This window comes from Lathamus discolor, chromosome 3, assembly GCF_037157495.1.
Source record: "Lathamus discolor isolate bLatDis1 chromosome 3, bLatDis1.hap1, whole genome shotgun sequence".
Lineage (NCBI taxonomy): Eukaryota > Metazoa > Chordata > Aves > Psittaciformes > Psittacidae > Lathamus > Lathamus discolor.
The window spans coordinates 56,496,064-56,517,851 of NC_088886.1; the positions used below are offsets into that span (position 1 = coordinate 56,496,064).

A 21,788-nucleotide genomic window follows, 5' to 3' on the forward strand; every position below is an offset into this window, starting at 1 on the left:
CAGTATATGGCAGCAATCAAGTCCTGCAGTTGCAAAAACGGATGTATATGAAAGAATCTTCAGTTCATTAAATGTACAAGGCTTGTATATAAAGGCATCTTTTAGGTATTAAATTGTCCCATGGTATGTGCATAGTAATTTATACAACAGTGTGTATTTTACAAAGTCCTTAAAAGGTTCAGGCTCTCAAAAGCTTATAACTAAGCATTTTTTAGTCTTAAAATTAAAAGAGACTTACACCTGTGCTTAATTTCATGTAGGTAAGTAACTCAAAGACTTCAATGGCATAGATTCCAGTATTTGAGAGGTGTCCCAAGAAAACTTTGTGGAAGGTAAAATGTAAGGAATAGAAGAATTAAAAGGATGAAAGGATAGTTTTAAAAATAAATTTGAAATTTATTAAATAAATGTTAATTTAATAAATTTTGAATCTTGACTAAGTTGAAAAAGAGGGGGAAAAATGGGAACAAATGGTAGGACTGAGAACTACCTTTGATCTGTCAGCTGGTTAGCAGGAAACAGACTTCAAATAAATGCAGCTCTTTAAACAAGGCCTGTCCTTGAAATGTGTACCTAAGAAACTTAGATTTGTTAGAAACAAGCAGCTGATAGTGATTTCTTTGGGTTTCTGCTGTGAATTTCTTTTTGCCTTGGCATTATGCAGATTTCATAGTGAACTCAACCGAAACCTTTTGAACAAATCCTTGTATGAATATTGGTGCTTTAAATCCACACACTGTGATAGAAGTTCTCATGCTTCACATCTGCGAACTGATGTTGTAGTAATAACTTGGGATATGGTAACATAGGGGTGGGTACCATACTTTATTCTGCAGTCATATCTATTAATACAGAATAGAGTTTTGTAATTGTGTAATGGGAATCACAGTCTCTGATCCTGCTAAACTTTGTATGAAGAGTACCCTGCCTAACAACATAGATGTTGTTGGGCTGGTTTTGGTGCTTGCTTTAGTCATCTTGTCTGGCTAGAGGTTTTTCTAATCCTCTGTTAAATCTGCAAACTCCAATTTGCACAAGATTGCCCAAGCATTTGGTTTTTGCCAGGCCTGTCTGATATTTGTGTTGATGGCAGTCTTAGTAGTCATTTTAACATAAATGTTTGCAAACAGAGTTCCCAAATATCACTAGAACAGGAGGCCAATAGAACCATTCCATATTATTACTATAGCTTTAAAGGAGTTATGGGTCCCTGAATTTTTGTCACTCACATTGTAATATCAGAGTATTTCCAGAGTGTTCTTTATTAGACACTCTATGCCTGGGCTAAAAACAATGAGCCCCAAGTACTGAATGAAGCCAACTGCTTAGCGTTACAGGATCAGCATAATGCTAGCAAATGCAGTGTACGTTCTAAGGCATGTTGGCTTCAGGAGTACAGTGTAGAGAACTGACACAAACAGCACTAAATGGCTGTACTAAGTTATACTAAATCGTTACACCATTTGATGAAATGTGCCACCATAGTTTCTCTGAACGTATCTCACACTTACTTTGGGTGCTGCTTTGCATTAGACTTTTGCTTTGCCGGTAAAATTAATTCCTGACCTAATGATGTAAATAGAATTCTTTCTATATATGTTTTACTTGTCCTTCATTGAAAGTCAAAGGCCATCTGTCTTACACCAGTCAGTATTTTGAGGGCAGTCTGAATTTGAGGGTTTTTTTCCTCTTCTGTCTCTTGTTGTATCAGTGCAATATTATTATATTAATATTATTCACTGCAGGATCTTTGAAGTCATGCAGCTGGCTGTTATAAATAACAGCTGGCAGCTGATGGAGAGATCCTTAACTCTTTGGGCAGAGGGAAAAAGTGGCATAAACAATCTACCCTGCTATTCATGCACATAGTGTGTTCGTTAGGTGGAAAAAAAAAGAACAAAGATCCAGAGCATTTGCATTTCATTAAATCATTCAAAATAAACAATTTTTGTACCTCATCAGGTAGCTGGAAGCCTGTCGCCTCAACATGGATCCACTGCACAGTACAGTTAAAACACTGGCATGCCTTTCCAAAACTTTCCTTTTGCAGCTTGATGGACAAACAAGACATGAACTCTTGGATGGTATGGTAGCGTAGAACCAGCAAAGTGTTTTGCAACTGTTTATTCAGCCTTCAAAGCCTGTGTGAGGTGAGCAGGATGCAACACCAGGGAGCTCTGCTGAGCAGTCCCAAGGGCCTGACCTTTAGTCCCCAACCACTGTCTTAGAAAGCAGCGTTCATTGGGCTGGTGTTGTCTGAATTACCAGTTGCCTATTTGGACACAACTGATTGCAGGGGGAAGAAAGAAGAAAGGAAGGGAAGGAATCTCATCCATTGTCTTTTTCAGTTGTTAGTAAGCACTTGTTATCATGTGGTTAGATAAACCCTCCTTCCTGTAGGTATGCTTTCCTTTTACTGGTAGTTGTAAACACCTGGGCTGCACCACAGGTGAATTTTTGGCCCCAGTAAAAAGGAATAGAAGTTGATTTGTGTCTGGACATCAACCATATGAAAAGTGTGTGTGAAAGGTGACCTTTAAAAGAAGAAACTCTACATTGTGTGTAAGTATATACATAAACATGTATGTATCAAAGAGAACATTCTTCTTGAACAGATTTGTAGAAGCTGCATAGGAAAATGAAGGTCTTGGAAACAGGAACCAAAGTTAACTTGTGAATGAAGCATGAGTTTTGCCATATACTCGGATTCTGTAGGAATCCAGTTGCTGATTTGGAATCAGTGTTTGTAGCATTGATAGAAATGTAGTGGACAAAAATTTTCAAGTATGAATAATTTAGTTCCTGTTGCCATCAGAGGATTGAAGTGTCTGTGCTGGATTCTGTGGACAAGTCTACACAATAATGAAAGGAAGTTAAATAATAAATAAAACATAAGTGGCACTTTAGCTTCAAAATTCTTGTCTTTGTGATGAGAATGGGTTCTTCAGGCTATGTTTAAAACTAGACCAGAAGTAGCTTTTTTCTTCCTCACTAAGAAAATTGGCTGTTTTTCAGTCAGTTGTTACCATTCAACACCGTGGACTTTAGAGTGTTTTATCTTTCATTAAGAAAACGGAATATAGGAAAAAACTTGGGGAGATTAAAGAAAACTGCCCCTGAATGCTGACTTCCCTCTTTGACCAACAGGATATTGTGTAGAACATACAGAATCACAGTGATGCTTTGACTTACTCTGTCAAAATGTCATAGTGCCTTTCAGTGGTGGGTTCATGAAGTGCATAAATAAGAGAGCCCCAAATTAGAGGTTGCTTTAATTTCAGAGTTGTAGATAACACTGATTCTAATTCTTGTTTTCTGGCGTTAGTATCATTTGCTTTAAAAGACTTAATTCCAGAGATAAATTTAAATTTTTGTGCATCTTGGTTGTGAGATGCTTCCAGTTCAAGATTGTCTGTCAAATATTAATGTGTTCTAATGGAAAATACTCACTCTAGAGACAGTCTTTTGCTTTTAAGGTTTGGGGTTTTTAAATGTAGAGCTTTTTAAATCATGCTTGAGCTAGAGTCATAAGAAACAAGTGGGGAGATAAGCAAAACTGAGCATAACAGCTAAATTATAGAAGTTGAGGCTGTAATGGTTGCTAATTTCTGACTATAGGTTAAACCAGTATGATATGTGTAACCACTTAATTATAACAAAGGTTGTCATTTTTTTAAGCTCCCTAGTGTCGTATCCTTAACTTACAACTACAGTCACATTGTGCTTCAGATCAGCTTTCTGGCTGATACAAACTCTTACCTGATTGATAGAAGCATTATGCTTTAAGGGCTGTGGAAATCTCTGCTGTGATTTAAGGTTCTTTACTAGCAAAATTGCTGTCCCTAGACAAGCGTACTGCATGCAGTGATACACTGGTGAGGGACTCAATTAATTAAGCAAGCAGTCAATATGTTGTATATAACATACAGAATCACAGTGATGCTTTGACTTTGTCAAAATATCTGAGTGCCTTTCAGTGAGGGGTTCATGAAGTAGATAAATGCAGCAAGTGTTTCAGTTCACCCCATCAACTGAAGCCCTATTATTAAGTGATTGATATATTGGCCACACTCCAGTTGTATGTGGAGGCAGATGGTCTATGGGCTACAATGCACATTATTTCAATGGGTTTTATTGCTGATCTGTAACACTTATTGTATTAACTCAGTCTAGCCATTTGTCTTAAATGAAATTGTTTAATCAGATGTGTCAGAGACTTCATAGGAACATAATTCTGTAAAACTGCTATATTAGAATGAATGGCATTTGCAGTTAATAATGTTCTTATTGCACATCAAATCTGTAACAAAATCAAAACACCCCAGTCCTTGTGCTTTCCAATCCTTTATATCTTGTAGAAGCTATCAGAGATGACTTCCTTCATTTCAACTCGCAATGGTTTGTACAGAGCTGGTAAGACAAATATATTAATACTTCGTGTAGCAGTTGATATTTAGGTAATTCTGTCCCAAGTGTTCACAAAAAATACATGTGGAAGACAGAAAGTTGGAAATCTTGTGCATTTAAGGCTTTGTAACTTAATTCTTCTAAACGCCAATTAATTATTTATAAAGATGAGCAGTCCTACTTCTGTGAGTTTGTTGTTCCAAATCTGGAATTGACCAAGTGCAAGTTTTGAATGGAAAACTGACCATTTCCAAGATTTGTGAGCCATGTGATGGTATTCCCTACTTTTGAATTAAAGATTTTGTCTTCAATAAGCTGCTTTGCTTTCAGTGCCATTTGATAAAAGACAAAGAGCACTGGATCAATAACTGGTGGTTGCCAAATCTCACCAGTACACTTCAATGTACAGTTTCATTAAATACTGCTCTTCTGTGTCTGAATATTGGCAATACCCTGGAACACTTTTAGTGCAAAGGGTTTTTCCATTCAGATTAGGTTCTGTTTAATGCTGTGTTGGAATTGACAGCTAATGCTCAAGAAACCTTTACACTCGTTAGTGCAACTTTGTCATTCTGATAGAAAAATAGTTTCAGTCATTCTGGTTTTGGTGATGTTAAAAAAACCTAAGGCTTCAGTGTTAAAAGGTAGAAAGAAACTGAATTAAAAAAAGTTATGTTGTGTGATTACATTAAGTCTTATACATGGTGTTCAAATGCCTATAACTGGCAAAAACACTTATATCCTATTTTCCAAGGCTATTTAATTTCATTCTGCTATTTAATCCCATTGTCATTCAAGTTCCAAGCATGCCAGACAAGGTAAAGGAGTGGCAATAGTTGCCATTTCCTAGAAGGAGCTTTTTTTTTTGTTGCTATTTTTTAGATTTAGCATATGGCTTTTATTCATGAATATACCAAGTGCTTTGCATGATATCGGGTAGATCTATGTGCACTCAACTTCTCCATGCTTTTTACGTCATTTTAAGTGACCAACTTTTGGGGAACAGAAAGGTTCCAGCTCTTAGGTGGTTTTGTTCTTAACCATTTTCAGGCATCTGTTTCAGAGAGCTGAAACTGGTTGATATCATGGTGCTGGCTTTGAAATTTAAACTTTTTTTCAAAGAGGATTGCAGACTTCATCTTACACAGAACCAGAAAGGTTTTCCTGAGGTCCAATATGTAAGAATTGTGCCATACAATTAGTTTGAGGGTTTTTGTTGAGTTTCTTTAAAAGGATGTTATTATTTTAGGGTAGGAAGTGCCAATTAATGCTTTTAAACTACATAAAAATACTAGTTCATACAAAGCGCTGAGACAGTGTGAACATTGTGTGATAGACAGATGTCATTTAATAGCTTGGTGATCACATGGATTTCACTTTTTTTCCTTGAACATGTAGAATAGCCAGCAAATCAAAATTTTATCAGATTTAGTTTGGTATTTTTAACCCTTCGTAAACTGGTGTAAGCGGGTTTGCAGGAGACGATGAAACTGTTTCATGAAGTCTGATCTATACTGTACTACTTTTCCATGAACTGAGCACGTTTCATTTTAATGGGTGTATAACTTTGGACAGTAACATTTAGGTCTATGTGCTTTCGTGATTGGTTTAAAACCATTTAATCCTTTGGATTCTTATTTTTATTTTACTTTAATGTGGAACAAACTTCTGTAAATAAAGTTGTAACATGAAAAAGAAGTAAGAGAAGCAGAATTTATCTTTCTCTCTTAACTGTTGCAGTAGCCAGTTAATACTGTATAGTATTTCCTATTTATATTCTACATCTTTTGAAGATGCTGCAGAGTTTCAAGGCCTTGAACTGAAATCCTGTATATCATTAAATTTAATCAGCCATGATAGTTTCTTCAGAGATAGGGTCATTGCACCTTTAGTGGCTCGAAGATACCAATTCCAAATACTGTTCTGGTTTATTTGCATACCATTATGGTTTAATTTTGTTAGCATTTCATGCAAGGATGAGAGCACAGCCCTTAAAGTGCTGTCATGCAGTAGTTATACCTCAAATAGTCATTGGACCAGTGTTACTTAGAGCACAGAACTTAACCACTCTGCAAACCAGCAACTTGTGTTTGTTATTTTGCAGACAAAAGCATCTGTTCCAGCAGCCAGTTAAAAGTAGAAGACTACTCGATTTCTCAATATTTAATGCCTGGCTGTTTCTCTGACAACAGCAATACCTTTTCCTTAGTATGGGCTGTAGTAGCTACTCTTTACAAGGAGCATCTTAAACAGTCAGAGTTAGGACATGTTTGTAATTCATGAAACCCTGTCAAACCACTGACTGCAGTTCCAGAAAAGAAAATCAGATTGTTTAGCATGCAAGTATAAAGATTTAAGTTTTAGAATATTACTTAAAACTGCACAAGATTTCTGCTCTTCTTGAAAAATAACATCCTTACTCATGTCCTGTTAAACCCAAGGCAAGAGTAAGAAAATTCAGCTAACAATGCATGTAAATTTCCACCATTGCCAAGAGTGTTCAGCAGTGTTAACGCTGCCTGGTACCAGCACTCAGGAAGTCAGGACTGCCCCTGCCACCAGTCTTGTTTCATGTATAACCTTCTTAATCCTGAGAAGGGTGAATTGAAGATTGGTAATAATGCATCTCCAGGTCTTCCTCTCACTGCCCTTGTCTCGAGGCTAACACCCTGTTGTGGTCACTCTGATCACTTATCAGCACTTCCTCTTCTCCCCTTCTGATAATATGAAACTCAACCTCCAGATAGTAACCCTGGGCAGCAGCACTCTACTTTACCCATTTCACTAGGATAAAGAAACAACTGAGTCCTCTCTGTCATCAAATAGATTACAAATCCTTGTGGGCTCAGTCCAAAAATCACAAATCCAGCTGTGACTACTTCCCTTTTGCAGGAGGATTTATATAGCAAGGTTAGCACACAAGTCTATTCCTAAGCTGTGTCCTTTTCTGAGCATCTCTCAAAGTCCTTGTCCCCAAGTGTCACTGTTTGATAGTTAAAACATAACAAATGTACTTACTGAAATGGAATCAGAAAAGAAATGGAAAATAAATTAATTCATTAAGTACTATTTTTTTTTCTTTTTTTTGATTTTTTTTTTATTAAAAGACTATTTACTATGTTTTGCAATAGTTCACAAACAAAAGATAGTGCTATTTTTGCTTAAAAGACATATATGCAGCTTTCTGGAAGTGGAGATGGGTCTTACTACCAGTTACTGCAGGGAGGTTGATCTCAGTTGTTGCTTATAGGTTTTCTGACCTGAGATTTTTTTTAAGAAGCTGTTGACTACCTTATGTTTCTTACTAAATGCGTATAATTCTGCAAGTATATTCTAAAACAATTCCTTCCTCTATAGTGTCAATTTTTATTTAACACTACTTAATTTGGCACTATTTATTTAAATACAGTATTCCAGATGAAGTAACTGGTGCTAGGAGATGAGTTCTTGTTAAGTGATCTTGTCAGTAACATACCATGTTGAAGCATAGGCTTTAATACTTGATTTTGGTCATTAAAAAGGTGGGGGTTTTTTAAATCATTTATGCTTAGAAAGTACATGTAAGTATTATTACCTTTGCAATAAAATTATGAGAAAAATAAAGGACTTCAGGATAAAAATAAATTCAAATAAAATTAAAGAACAAATGAAAACCAGCAGCTGATCTTTTCACCTCATCTCCATACAGGTATTATGAACAATCTGGTATAGTAGATGGTGTCTCTGTGGCAGGGAGGTAATTAGATGATCTTCAAGGTCCCTTCCCACTCTAACCATTCTATGATTATATGTGTAGATGTGCGTGGCTATAGCTCCTTCTAAACTGAGGAATGCATTTTAGCAGCACCCTGTATGTGTTTAGTTTTGGATGTGCACTAATACCCTATTTATTTCTATTGTCTGTTCTCATGTATATAGATTTTATTCCCCTAGTTGGCAACTACTTTCAGCTTCCATTCATTTAAGCTTTAAAAACAGTGGAGATTTGATGAATTTCATCTACACAGCAGTTCAGAAAATCAGGCCCAAATGGAAGACTGCAGGCACTTTGAGACTTTAAGCGCCTAATTTTGCTACCAAACCAGAAAATAATTTCACTATAGCAAAGATTTGCTATGGTATCAGCTTTAAAATTGATACTTAATATCCCATAGAAAATCTTCCAAGATTAAATTAGCTTTGATCTCGTTTTGCCTGGCTTTCTTAAAGCCTGTTTTTTAAATAGTTCACTGTGTAAGAAGTATAATTTAAAATGCTTTAGGATAGACTGTCAAAACTATGAAATCAAATTGCTTTTATTACTCACTCAAATTGCTCCTTGATTTGAGAATTTAATTGATGTCTCATGAGCATCAAATAAAATTAGTAATACTCCAAAATGCCTCTCTGAGAGGCTTCTAGGTGTGTAGAGAAATCTGATCCTCAAGCAAAATGCATTTGCTGTTTTGACATACAATGTGTGGTATGGCATAGAAAACAGAGGGAGAATCATCCAAGTGGCCCTCTTGAATGTCTTCACAGAGTTTGACAGTGTGTGATTTACCAGTTAAGTACAACTTCTGTTAAGGAGTTAAAATATTCATCTTGAATTTGTATTTGAGTGTGTGTATATATATATATATATATGGATTTAAAATAGTCCTCTTGCTTACTCTAAAATAGAATTTTATAGTTCTCATGTTATATAAAGAGCTATAAAACTTTTACAGCATGAATGTTTAGGAGCTTTGTGGTAAAGAAGAAAATGACTGATAACCTCCTTTTTACATGTAATTATAAATTTAGTTTGTCTACATTATAGACCAGTGTACACCTGTATAATACATACAACCTTACAGACTGTAATGAATCAAGTATGACATAAGTGCCTTTCTTCAATACAGGTATTCAAACTCACAAGCTTTGCTTTCTTACATCTGACACTTAAAAGTCACTTTTCTGTATCAAATATATATGTAATTTTTACTTTTTTTTGCCAGATTGTCACAAACTACTCCACTTTTCAAGAGTTCAGAGATGAGCCCAGTGCACACCCAGTTCCTCACTACATTGCTGGAGGAACTGCATTTCACGAAGGAAGATCTGGAAAGTTTAACAAGAATATTTCTCAAGGACCGCCTGCTTCAATGGTTAGTCAATTGCAAGTTATTTTGCATGGCATAAAACTAAGTCAGTTAGCAAGAGGTTTGATTTTCAGCATTTTGTGAGTGTGCACGCTGCCTACGGATCGTATCAGCCAGAGTAGAGCATGTGTAAAGTACATATTAAAGAAGTCTGTATGGTATGGAAATGAGTGTTATCATCTTGTCATTTACAGTAAAGACCAGCTGCTTACTTACCACTTCAGTCTTTTGACAATAGCTTATATATACACAATATTCTTATATATATATATATAAAATATGTATTTTATATATACATTTATTTATAATTGTTTTTTGTAGAGTTGATTTACTGCAATTCCTGGAGGAATTTTTACTCAAGTTCTGCTACAGTTAGTTACAAAAGACAGTGTGGCTACAATGGTTAAGTCTTAGTTAGGGTTTTTTTATTATCGAAATGAAATTGTTCAGGCTTTTTGATGTAAAACTGAACTAAAAGCCGGGTATTTTATGCGTAATACTGAGCCTACATTCTACATTCTGAGAATAGGCTGAGAATGGGAACAACAAATAGCTTATTTATGTTGATCATATTTAACTGATTTGATTAATATAGCATTATAGTAATTAGTGTAGTAACATTACTGACCTCATTCCTTTGTTCCCCACAGAATAAGAAGATCATGTTAACATCTCCTGCTATCTGAAATAGTGACAGAGAGAACAGTAGAACACCTTCAATTGCTGGACCTTCTTTCTTTTAAAAGAAAAAAGAAATTTACTCTTAATTGTACTTCTTGCACTTTTGATTTTTCATTTCCTTCCTATGAATAAGAATTCTCAAGTCTTGTGGAGAAGCCACCTCTAACAGCAGTTGTTTAAGACTAGTTAACACGTAGATCATCTGAAAACTATTTAAAAGCAGTAGAAGGAATTTGGATTGCTTTGGATTGTACTTGCCTTGGAAATCTTCAGCCAAAATTTGTCTACAGGAACCAGGGAAAGAAAGGAAATAAAAAAGCATATTAGCCTGGAGCATTAAGAACACTGTAGCTGACATTTTGCCAATTGATCCAATGCTTGGAACAGTAATCGGTAAGAACAATGACAAGAGTATATTAAGATGTCTGATGTATAGCCTGTTTATCTTGCTGCTTATAAGAAAAGGGGTGGTCTTTGAACTTGTGTAAAAGTTAAACAGCTTCTAATGGTTACTAGTTTGGACTTTAAAATATATTTTAATAACTAAAAGCTTAATTTTTGGCCTTCTGTATTCATTTCATTTCAGAGTTTTGTTTAGACTTCTTTCTGTCACTGCTTATAAAATGCAATTTAAAACTAATCCGTTGGTAATTGTTAATGATTCCATATTATGGTTTCCTGCATAGATCTCACTGTCCTTCGAGAGACCTGGGAAGAAATTGTCACAGCAAATGCCAGCATGAGTTAAGGCTGAAGCAGGATGTAGCAGGGCTGCTACATAGCAGCTCCATTTAAAAAACAGCATCTATTCCTTGATTTTGTTTCTGTAATTGGACACCAACAGAGAACTCTACACTTCATTACGTTATTGCAATGTAGTTCCTTCATGACAATCAGGATAAATACATTTATTGCCCCCCTGCACACAGAAGCCCATGAAGCTTTTCTGTGGAGGCTTCACTGTGTGGTAGAGTTCATTTAGGTGATGCTTGACTTTTCCTAGTTTGGTTTGTAATGGGAAGTTATGTCCAGTATAACTTAGAAAGGAAACAATTTAGAAAGAGGAAAACCTTTACTGTAGAGTTCAAGCTATGCATTGTTCACACCACAAGAAGAAAAGAATAGCCATCGTGATCAGAGCATGTCTGATGTCAAAGTCATTATGTCTGAATAGAAGATACATTGGGTCTACATCATGATGGAAAACTTTTTACTTGATTTGTATGCAAAGAAAGAACAAGACTTCACCAAAAATTGAGCTTATAGTAGACTGAGCAATAGGCATGATACTCTAAGCAAAACTGAAACTTTGAATTTTTATCTCCCTGCTCCTGATTTTGGAAGGTAAATACATTTCTCTTTTTAGCTAATACTTCACAGTAGATTCTGAGCAAGCCATTGCTCTCCTCCATGTACATTTACCTTGGGGCATAAAAATTACAACAGCCCCCTGACAATGCAGCCATACTGAGTACACCTAGAAGGCATTACAAATATGCATCACACCAGGAATAGGACTGTGTTTGTTCAGGCTCAGTGGCTCTCTTTTGCAAAGTTTTTATACTTCCTGTCAGGTTTGGGGTGGGATATATTTTGGTTATTTTTAGGTTTGGTCTTCAGCAGTTACTGTGTAAGAACTGTGTGATCTGGTAATGACAATCAATAGTTCATAGGCCCAATGACCTCTTTATGAGGATTCGCTCTTTTTGTTTTTCCTTGCCCTACCAGAACAAAACAACCTTTCTCCTCCCATTCTGTAATATGCTGGAAATGCCCTCAAGGGATATTCTTCACTTACCTTTAATGTTTTATCTCCCTTAGATGTGTATAAAACAAATAAATGCAGGAAGTATACATATAGCCATTGTTTTTGAGGAGGAGTAAGGCTGTGGCCTCATCTCAAAAGGATGTTTTGTACTATCAACATTAACTGGTTATACCAAGAGCACAACTCAAGCACCAAAAATTATTTTCTTATAAGCATATTTTGTAACAGCTTAACTGGTTAGAAGAGTTCAAATCCAGACCTTAAGTTGAACTTAAAGCTAATTTCTGCCACAACTATCTGTCTTTTAACAGACTTGCCCTTTCTCAGCTCAACTGCTTTGCTTTTCCCTTCTCATTTTGGTTTTCAGGCAGGTTGTATATCATTGTTCTAGTAAAGAAGAGAAGAACAGTTTAAAGCTTAAAGCAGTGCCTGCTTCATGCTGTTACAGCTTCTTTTCATCAAAGGAGCTATGTGTGACATATACCTGCATACATGGATTTCTTACCCTGTTTTCTGTAGGGGTAATGAGGTAATCCCAGTAAGAAAATCGTGTTAATAAAACTACACAGTAGAGAAAGCCAGACTGGCAAGAGTTATTCAAAGCAGTCTATGTGCTGACCAAAGAGGATGGAGGAAAAGCTTGTGTGTCTATTTTCACATCCAAGTTCAGTTCACAGTCCTGTAACTGCTGTCAGTGTAAGTACTGCACTCTGTAATGCTGTAGTTCCTAGCACATAGCCCTCCACAGCTGCAGGTTGATTTTTTGTGCCCATTGATGAAGCTTGCTGATTTTTCTAGCGTGCTGAAGGGAATAAGGGGATTCAGAGTGGTTCACTTCATGCCCACTTCCCTGCAGTAGCAGTTGTCATAACCTGTAAATTACCAAGCATTTGAAGTATCTGTATCTTTGTAAAGTTTGCAAATCATGTTATGCTTATATATAGTAATGCAAAATTCTACATTAAAACAAGTAGAAGAAAGCTTGATTTATTTCATTTAAATCAATCAAAAACAAGCAAGTGCCTTAGTAAATCTGGAGCAGCATAACTCACCGGGCTGTGCTGCTGCCTAAACCCAGAACTGGAACATTACATCTACCCTGACTTTAAAGAGTTACAGGGAACAACAAGTGTGGTACATATATGAAATACATCTGAGGGCCCAAAGGTTGTGTCCAGACAACATGCAGAAGATGGACCTATAGTTTAAAAGCAAGGCAGAAGCATCTGTTGTGGTCTGGGGGGGAAACAGAAGTCCTGTGAATCTTGGTGTTGAACCTGAATGTCCGACCCTTCTCTGCCTGGTTTTAGAGAATCTAAGCTCTACAAAATGCGAGCGGGGATGAGCAGCTCAGTTGGACATTAAGTCTCAGCTGACCTTTAACTGCTGGAGAGAAACGGTCTAACACATCAGAGAGAAGGAAAAGGAAGAGAGAAGGGGAAGCCAGTATTCACACCTTTAAATTTAGACATTCAACCTTAGGTACTTGCCTTTATCTACTTCACAAAGGACCGATGCTCTTCAGTTTAGTTTCTCCAACTCGTACCTTAGCCCAGTGTTGGAAGCGGGTGGTGTTAATGCCTCTACCCCTGTTCCCTGTTGGCAGAAAGCAAGCAAAGTGAGCTGAGAACTTTGATCATGGTAGTCTGGCTCTGCCTGGGGTAGTTTATTTAGTAATAAAGTGTGGCACAGAATTGAATGAGGACCTGCAAAGTAGGAAGTTTCTAAGCAGTCTGATCCTGCTGTTCCATTATTTTGACAGCTGCTACTTCACACTTCTATTTTTCTTCACCTTTAAGAGTTAAAACCAAAAGAATTAAAGCAAGTGATAGTCATTAGGAAAAATAATACTGCCAGTGTGTTGAAAGTACATCCAGGATACCGCTAAGCTTTCCCTACTTCCTCTGTATTTCTGCAATTGCTTACAAACACCCAGTACAGCGGGTGGGGATTGCCTTGATCTCACTGGGGTAGCAGATTAATGCTGAGCTGTCATTTCCAATGAGCATTAAATATTGAAAATCTAGAATGAGCCTCTCTTTGGCAAGTCTTAAGTTTCCATAAGCAGCAGGTGGTACACAAGGCAGGGCTAGGCACCTATAAAGGCCTCTGTTTCTCAGCTGCATCTCTCTACCACCTGACAGCCAGGCATCCTCTGATTATAGCCAGAGGAAGTAGATGTGACTGCCATTAGCAAACACAGAAAGTAATATTGCTAAAGACTTTTCCTCCTCTGAGCTTGCGTTTTGTGACTCTTAGAACCACTTCTTTACAGACTCAGTGTGGTGGGAGACGGGCTGCCTGAAAGACGCTGTAGAACGTGAACTGTGGCATTTGTGGTGCTGAACAGGATTTGGTGAGGTGGGGAGGGAGAGCTGGAAACCTGCATCTTCAAGTAGCTCTCATGAGAACACTCTGGTTTCAAAAAAGCAAGTGAAAGTATGCATTTACCTCAGTGGCTAGCCTGGACGTGTGTGATCAATGTTAGTCATCCCCTCTTAGTAGCCTGGAGCTGCATAAGGCAGCCCAGAGTTTTGCAAAAGTAGACAAGACTATCCAAAAAGAGTAATAATTAGCAAGAAGAAAGGTGAGAAACAAGCACAAGCCTTTTTAAACTGCTCTTGCCCTGGAAAATGGGCAATATTGTGAGATAAGTAACTTTCTCAGCAGAGTCTCCTCAATACAACATCACATTTGGGGCAGCAATAACAGCCACGACAGGGCTGGAAAGGCCAAGAACAAAGGGCACCAACTTTCTGACCAGTGTTTCTGAGATCTGTGAACCACAGTTGTATGTGCAGAGTTAAGTCCTAGACAGAGGAAGGCTTATCAATCATAATACTGCAGTAAGTGTGGCCCTGTAACACCTCAGATGTCCACCTGTTTGCTGGTTTTACTGTACTGTCCTGCAGTTACCCCAAATCAATGGCTCCCTAACACATCCCTTCTCTGAGAACAGACTAGAGCTGACACATGAATGACAAGGCAGTTGCATCCTGCCGCTGTGAAAACTCCCTCCTTAGAAGTCAGTCGCCAGAATGCTTTGGCAGCCTATACTTTAAAGGCAAAATCTTTAGTACATTTTTGCAGGCTGTGACTACACACGGGAGTTGCGTGCAAAGATCAGAGAGCAAAGCCAGTGGCACTACTGACTTTTACATCCTGCATCATAGCAAGCCACACCAAATCAGTGCCATTTCCGGCACTTTTTAGCCTCTTAAATTTCATGGGGTATGTAACTGAACTGAACACATACTGGGAGAGCAGCAGCTTCATACGATTTAGTTAGAGAGTCCTACAGTTTGGTTAGAATTAGTCATTGCTACAGAGTTTGAAGGACTTTGGATGCAGCTTTAATAAGCTGCAAACACTTAGATCAGGATTTACATCATAAATCTTGCCTTTATGTCCTACTCAAATAGGAGTGTCTACAAATCAGGTTAATATAATTTAACAGTACAGTAGTTAAGTCACAAAATAAGATCATAATTGGTAGCATTATCTAACAAGGCAGAAGAACTCTGCTTACAGCTGCCAGCTAAGATCTGACTCATCTAAGGTATTTTATAGCAACCATATGTTAGGCATGCCTATCACCTATGATAGAAAAAAAGATAACATTTCCTAATCAGGATTTGCCACTGAGCAGGATTTTCCATAAACAACTCAGTATTGTAAGCTCTAGTCACAGGCAGGAGAAAACCTTTTGCAGATGCTTCCCATTTGTTAATTTAATAAATAGAATAAATGGCTACAAATGTGTGGCTAGAACTGATTCAGCAAGGCTGGCTGTAGTTCAAGTCACAGGTACGGTACTGTGACAGTTGACATGTTAAAACGCCGCTGAGGAATTGTTTTAGAAGGTAACTTCTTGTACAAAAAAAAACCAACCCAAACCTGGGTGTTTCAAATTGAGGGCAGTCTTGAGGCAGAAACAACTTCACTGAGACAGCACAAGCAAAGCTGTACTGGTATAGTCTGTTTACCTGCATAGCCAGAAAAGAGAGGGTCAATTGTACCAGTACAGGAGAAAAAGACACAAATTAAGTTTGAAAATATTAATGCCTTTTGCTAACAACACATTTGGTTCAGCTGGAATAATCCCTGTGTTTTAACAAAGGCAGGCTCTGCTGTAAACCCCATTGCCTGCTGAGTTCCGAGCAAGTTTTACACCCAGTTCACTTTTGCACACAAACTTGCCTAAGCTTACACCACCCTTTAGTCCTTGCAAAACGACTTCTAGTTAAACATCCATCAGCCTTAGCCATTCCCAGGCTCTTGCTGCAGTATCAAATAGTTTAAAAGAGTAGCAGGGGAATGAAGCTGCCATTCAGACACTCTCTTCTGCTCTCAAAAGAGCTCTGAAGACAAAGCTCCTGTTGATACAAACTGATGTCTTGGTATTTAGACACCTTGTTCAGGAACCACAGTCCCTTGTTTTTGAGGAGAAATCCTTTACTTTAAAGATTTTTATGAATACACTCCTTTTCCTGAACTGGGCTCCCACTTGGCTTTTGTTTTATTTTGGTGAATATTTTTGCTGCTTAAGTTCCTTGGCTTGTTATAAAATTTCACAACTAGAAATATAGCTAACGTGTTGCTTCCTTATCAAGGTAATGTCTCCAGGGGGCATTTGAAACCAAGGAAGAATAAATGATTTCATAGATACTGCATTAGCTCACACCAGCTCTGGGTCAAACACATGTCATGTCTGCTAACTATTCATTTCTAAGATCCTCCCAAGCTCTGCTTTTTTGTACGCTGAACATCTGATGCTTCTTGTTTTTCTTCTATAACCACAGATGTGCCCTCTTCAAAAAACTCCCAATCTCAAAACACTAAACTGACAAGCTGAGTGTCAAACCACACACCCCAAGCAGCACTGAAGAAAAACAGAATCACACTTGAAGGAAAACAGAAGAAATCACACAAGTTGTTTCCAAAGAATGAATCTGAAACATTTTCAACTCGGTGCAGTCATTGTTTCTTAAGAACGTAAATGCCATTTGATGCTTTTAGGGGTTATGCTCACTTACTGTATAAGCAGAGGCTGTCTCGGAAACAGATTAACTGGAACAATGATTTTCATCTTCTTGTTGAGTTTTATATCTCTTTGAGCTGAATGGGAGCCTTGCTATGGGACAGATACAGGTCTCCTTGGTTGCCAAAAAGCAGCACAGGTGTTCCTGTGCTAGCTGAGTTACACACTAGAGTAAGTGAGGCCTCTTCACTGGGAACACGTGGTTTGTGTGCACCATGGAGCCTCTGCATCACAGCCACCATGCACTGCTTGCTGAGAGCACACCAGAGAGCTAGACAGGAGCAAAGTAAAGCTCCTGGAAGGAGCAAGCAGGCCGACAGCTACTGCTTTGCTGTATCAGGTCCCTACATTACTATTTGAGGCTATTTGAGCACAGGGGAGCAAAGTGATTTTGTCCAGGTCTTCATCAACAGACTTATAGTAGGACCCTCAGATCTTTCTGTACCTCCTATCCGCAAGCTATCCCACGCTCCACTGCAGGGGCTGATGTGGGACAAGATTTGGTCCACGATGCTCAAGTGCTAAAGTGCCACGTTTCTAATTCAACTGGTCAGTAATGCTAAGAGCTGCATAGAAAGCCTTATGATAGTGCCTTGCAAAGAACGACACGTAGAAGCAGTAGAAAGGGTCATTTTCACAGTGAAAATTAGTAGACGAGCTAGCAAGTTACTTAATTATGTTGTCAAGCACACTTCACACTTTGCAGCATGCTGTCACCTCATCTCTGCAGTTCAAAATCTGTCATAGTATTAAAAATAGTTAAAAGCATAGCTAAAAACATGTATTTAGCTGCTTTGAAACCTGTCAATATGCAACTGTAAGATATTGTTATTGTGCAGGTTTCACTGAAAGAAACATCCATTTTTAATCTCGTGATGCAAAGGTAAAATGCTGACCTCCAGTTTTGGTACTTGACTGCTGATCTATAAAGGTCTGTGCAAGAGTAATGCTGGATTCTGGGTTACATCATCTATATTTTCAGGGTTCAAGTCAAATGCTGGATTTCTTTTTTCCTAGTTCTCTATCTGATAACCTTGAATCAAAGAGATGATGCCTGAAGCAAAGCTGATAAAGTCACCAGTACTGAGTAGCATGTGTGTCGGCAGGAGGGGGGAGCACAATAGCACAAATACATATCTTCACATCCTTATTTCCTTTACAAATGGAGGAAGGAAGTTCCCTGCAGCTTAGCCAAAAGTATCTGTACTTACAGCCCAAGAGCCAGCAAAATACAATTTCCAAGAGACACAGGCTTCTAGATATACCAAATCCATTATTTCGCTGTAATATCCATCAAGGTTTTTGTATACCTAGTACTGAAAACCTTTCACTGAAAATTCACAACTGGGTATCACAGCCAGAGTTATAAACACCTTCTGTCATATCTGCTCTGCTCCTGCCTCTTACCACTTCTGCAAAACCTTTCCTACTCTTCCTATCACAGTGCCTGGGCATTCCTTTTCCACTTCACCCTGTCACTAATTTCACTCGTCCTCACCCCTGCTCCCTGTCCACACCTATAAAGATCCCACCCAACAGTTCCCATGGCATGAGATCCCTGGAATTCCCAGCCCTTGAGCCAGCTTCCTGCACCCTGCAAAAGGAAGGGGAAGGAACAGCACTGCCCAGCCACCCTCTCATCCACACACTGACCTGCCGCAGGCACAGCTCCAGTGCCCAGCACAGGATGCTAAACAGGCCATCCCTCCCCTTGCTCCTTGAGAGAGGTTTATGTGCCATTGGTTTGGTGCCCCTTCACACAAGAGACCTCTCCAAGGCTGGGAGGACACTGCCACAGGGCCACACAATTGTTGATGGATGGACAAAGATACTCATGTAACGATTCTTACAACAGCACCTATAGATTATTATGAAACTGGTCTGCAAAACAGGTTTGAATCACCCAACAGCAACAGCAATTGCTCCTGTGCAGAGATGATTCAGATTTTTTATGCAACTTCTTTAATCAGAAGAGGCCTACTTGGCTGAAAATGAAACCTCTGCAGGAAAAGGTTGGGTTTGATTAATTTCTCAACTTGAAAAAGGTGTCTGAATTGTCAGAGTGTTTCACTTCAACATTTCTAAACATAGAAAAGGGGGGAAAAAATCAAGCTGAAATGTAGATTTTCACTTGTCTTCCCAAATTGCTTGTTGTAATTAGACTCTGAACACACAGATGCATTTTATCCTTAGTAGAAACTCCAGTATTTATTTTTTAAACTGATGTGCTGAGGAGCAGCAATAGCTTTGTTCAGAATTTCTTGCTATACAGGAATTCCCATATAGTAGCCCCTGTAATGCCATCATCATTCATAATGCGATCTCAGGGAGGATGTTATTGCTGAAAGGAAAGATGCATTTCTACTTTTAACTAATTGCTGTATGAGATTGTCTGGTTCCATAAGATTACAAATTTCACTGCTGATGACGGATCAAACTGAGGAGCAATTACACAGGATCGTGCTTATTTTCAGTGCTAAGTTTTTGTCTTGGGGCACATTTAGATGCATGGAGGTGAGGACTTTCAAGAGAATTATCAAACAGGAATTTCATCATCAATTTCAAAGCATTTTCCAAAGACAGGTAACCCATTTTCATAGAAAAGGAAAGTGAAAGGGGAGCTTAGCGACTCATCCTGGCACATAGACTATGACAGATGCAGAGCCAGAAGTAGACTCTAAGCTCTTGGTACCCTCATGGCCTAGGGTCTAACATGGCTTTCACCAAAACTGATAGCAGGCATCCCACCGATTTGCAAAGGAACATCCCTTTCTGCAAGAACATGCGCTTGAAATCCAAAATGTACTCGTTTTCTTCTCAGTGATATGTGCTGTAATACCTCCCCTACTCTTTGCCTAACCCTACCCAGAGCTGAAAGAGCCATTAGAAGTTCATCAAGCATATTTTTCTGTATCATTTGCTTTGTCTTTGTTTTGCTGATACTGTCAGCTTGGCTCCACACCAAACAGATATGTTACAGCTGAGCTGGGTCAGATTTTCCCTAAGTATGCACCACCAGATTTGGGTCACCTTAAAACAAAGACTACAAGCAGGCCATTTGCTCTGGCCTCAAGTTGTGAATGCTGAGGTCTTTGAGCAATCTGGGCCACTTCATTCATCTTCTTGCCTGTTTATAACCTTTCTGCCCATTGAAGAAGACAAGATGAAGCTACAGATTTATGGGGGAGCTGATGGTTGGGGCAGAGCTGCACAGGAGATGCTTGGTGAGCACAGGACAAGAGCACAATGGGAACAGAGAGTTAGAGATCCTCTGCCTCAGTGCTGCTCACTGCAGCCGCCTAACAAACTCACTAGGTTAGCCCAGAGGCTTTAAACTGACTTCAGGGAGAAGATAACATGATCATTCTCATACAGTGGACTATTCTAGGCCATGGGAGAAAGAAAACAGGGTATGGGAGGAAAAAAAAAAACAGGTCCTTTCCTGTGACACTGTGTGTAGACTGGACTTAAAAAAACAGCTAATGCTGGTTTAAGAGCCCTGCAAAACTGGAGTTTGAAAGCAGCAATGAACTTCAGTATGTTTCCAGTAGTAAAAGATGAAAGAGGGCAAGGATGAATGGTCCAAGGAAGACTAAGCCAAGTAGTCTGACAGTGGTTTTGGGTTAATTTGGGACCACTAAGAAAGAAGGGGTTGAGAGCACACGAAAGCTGTTCTTACAAACTAGGGAAACTGACAATCTTGGCTCTTCAGCAGGGGTTTGGTAGGTAAGGAGGGAGCAGCAGATGAGCTCCCAGTGAGGAGGAGAAAGGGACGCAGGAAAGAAGCTGCAATGCTAGAAATGTGTACCAGTAGAATTGGCAGAGAACACAAGAGCGTGCAGAGCTATAGGGTGATGAGGAGGGTAGGTCAGCACTGCAGAGTGAGCTGAACCACACAGTCATGGAATGTGTTTTAATATAATCACTAAGATGCAAGAAAACCCACCTGAGAGAAAAGCAAGCAAGCTTCCTTTTGCTTGTGGTAGGACGAGAATCTGCCACTGAAAGCAATGATGGATACTGGGGTATGAAGTCAACCTGGACAACTCGGCACAAAGGCATAATTACCGTTTTTTTGCACCTGCATCTACATGTCAATGTTACATACTACTTATCTCGGTACAGATGTTTCAAGTACAGTTGTTAGTATAAATAGAAACACCAGAAAATCTGCACACGCATCACAGACCTGTAAAACCATTGCAGAGCCAGACCATATTGCAGATAGTGAAATACAGTATTGTGTGGGAGTTCACTATTTCCACATGAACGTTATTCAATCACAGTGGCCCATTTTCACACAGCTTGCTGAGCTTCAGAAAGTTTGCACAAAGGTTGAGGTTTGACATTTTGAGACAGAATAGCTTAGTCCTCTATCCTCTAGTGAGAGCTAAAATAAATAATCAATAATAGAAGAGAAATACAGATGCTTACTTCATCTCTTTCCAGGGCAGAAGCACTGAAAACATGCTTTTTTTGACACAAATGCTTATTCTGGGGTCTTCATGACCAGGATTTCCAGTAAAATAGCCATAGGCAAGAAAGCACTTAATCTGACTGTTACATTAGGCTTCCTGAAACCACATGTAGGTGCAATTGTGAGTGCAGGCATAAGAAAATGTCCTCAAACTTCTAATGGACTGGCAGAATGATATTCCTATCAGTATGTAGGGTTGTGATGAGGTCCTACAGAAAGGGTAGTCATTTAGTGATTAAGATTTATGTTTTAACTGGTGTGACTGCTGTGCTAGTTTATGCAAAACATGCC

The 21,788-nt window shown here is 38.7% G+C and overlaps 1 protein-coding gene and 1 long non-coding RNA gene across 6 annotated transcripts in view; one reads left to right on the forward strand and one right to left on the reverse strand.

Moving 5' to 3' along the window:
* Nucleotides 1–10,766, forward strand: part of RPAP2 (RNA polymerase II associated protein 2) — a 40,032-nt gene extending 29,266 nt beyond the window's left edge. For 2 of the 4 annotated variants that reach the window (XM_065675378.1, XM_065675376.1), the window contains 2 exons: nucleotides 9,387–9,536; nucleotides 10,181–10,766. In XM_065675378.1, the coding sequence (XP_065531450.1) occupies nucleotides 9,387–9,536; nucleotide 10,181 (151 nt within the window). In that variant the 3' untranslated portion in view covers nucleotides 10,182–10,766. Of the gene's footprint in view, nucleotides 1–1,962; nucleotides 2,082–4,358; nucleotides 4,414–9,386; nucleotides 9,537–10,180 lie in introns of those variants that run through there. The other 2 variants (XM_065675379.1, XM_065675380.1) reach the window with 2 other exon arrangements.
* LOC136012295 (uncharacterized) overlaps nucleotides 3,963–21,788 on the reverse strand; it is a 29,176-nt gene continuing 11,350 nt past the window's right edge. The window contains exons 2-7 of one of the 2 annotated variants that reach the window (XR_010611663.1): nucleotides 15,877–15,965; nucleotides 13,686–13,771; nucleotides 13,470–13,575; nucleotides 10,470–10,495; nucleotides 10,159–10,212; nucleotides 3,963–4,410 (exon numbers count right to left, since the gene is read on the reverse strand). This is a non-coding gene — a long non-coding RNA (uncharacterized LOC136012295). The remainder of the gene's footprint in view (nucleotides 4,411–10,158; nucleotides 10,213–10,469; nucleotides 10,496–13,469; nucleotides 13,576–13,685; nucleotides 13,772–15,876; nucleotides 15,966–21,788) is intronic. The other variant, XR_010611664.1, reaches the window with a different exon arrangement.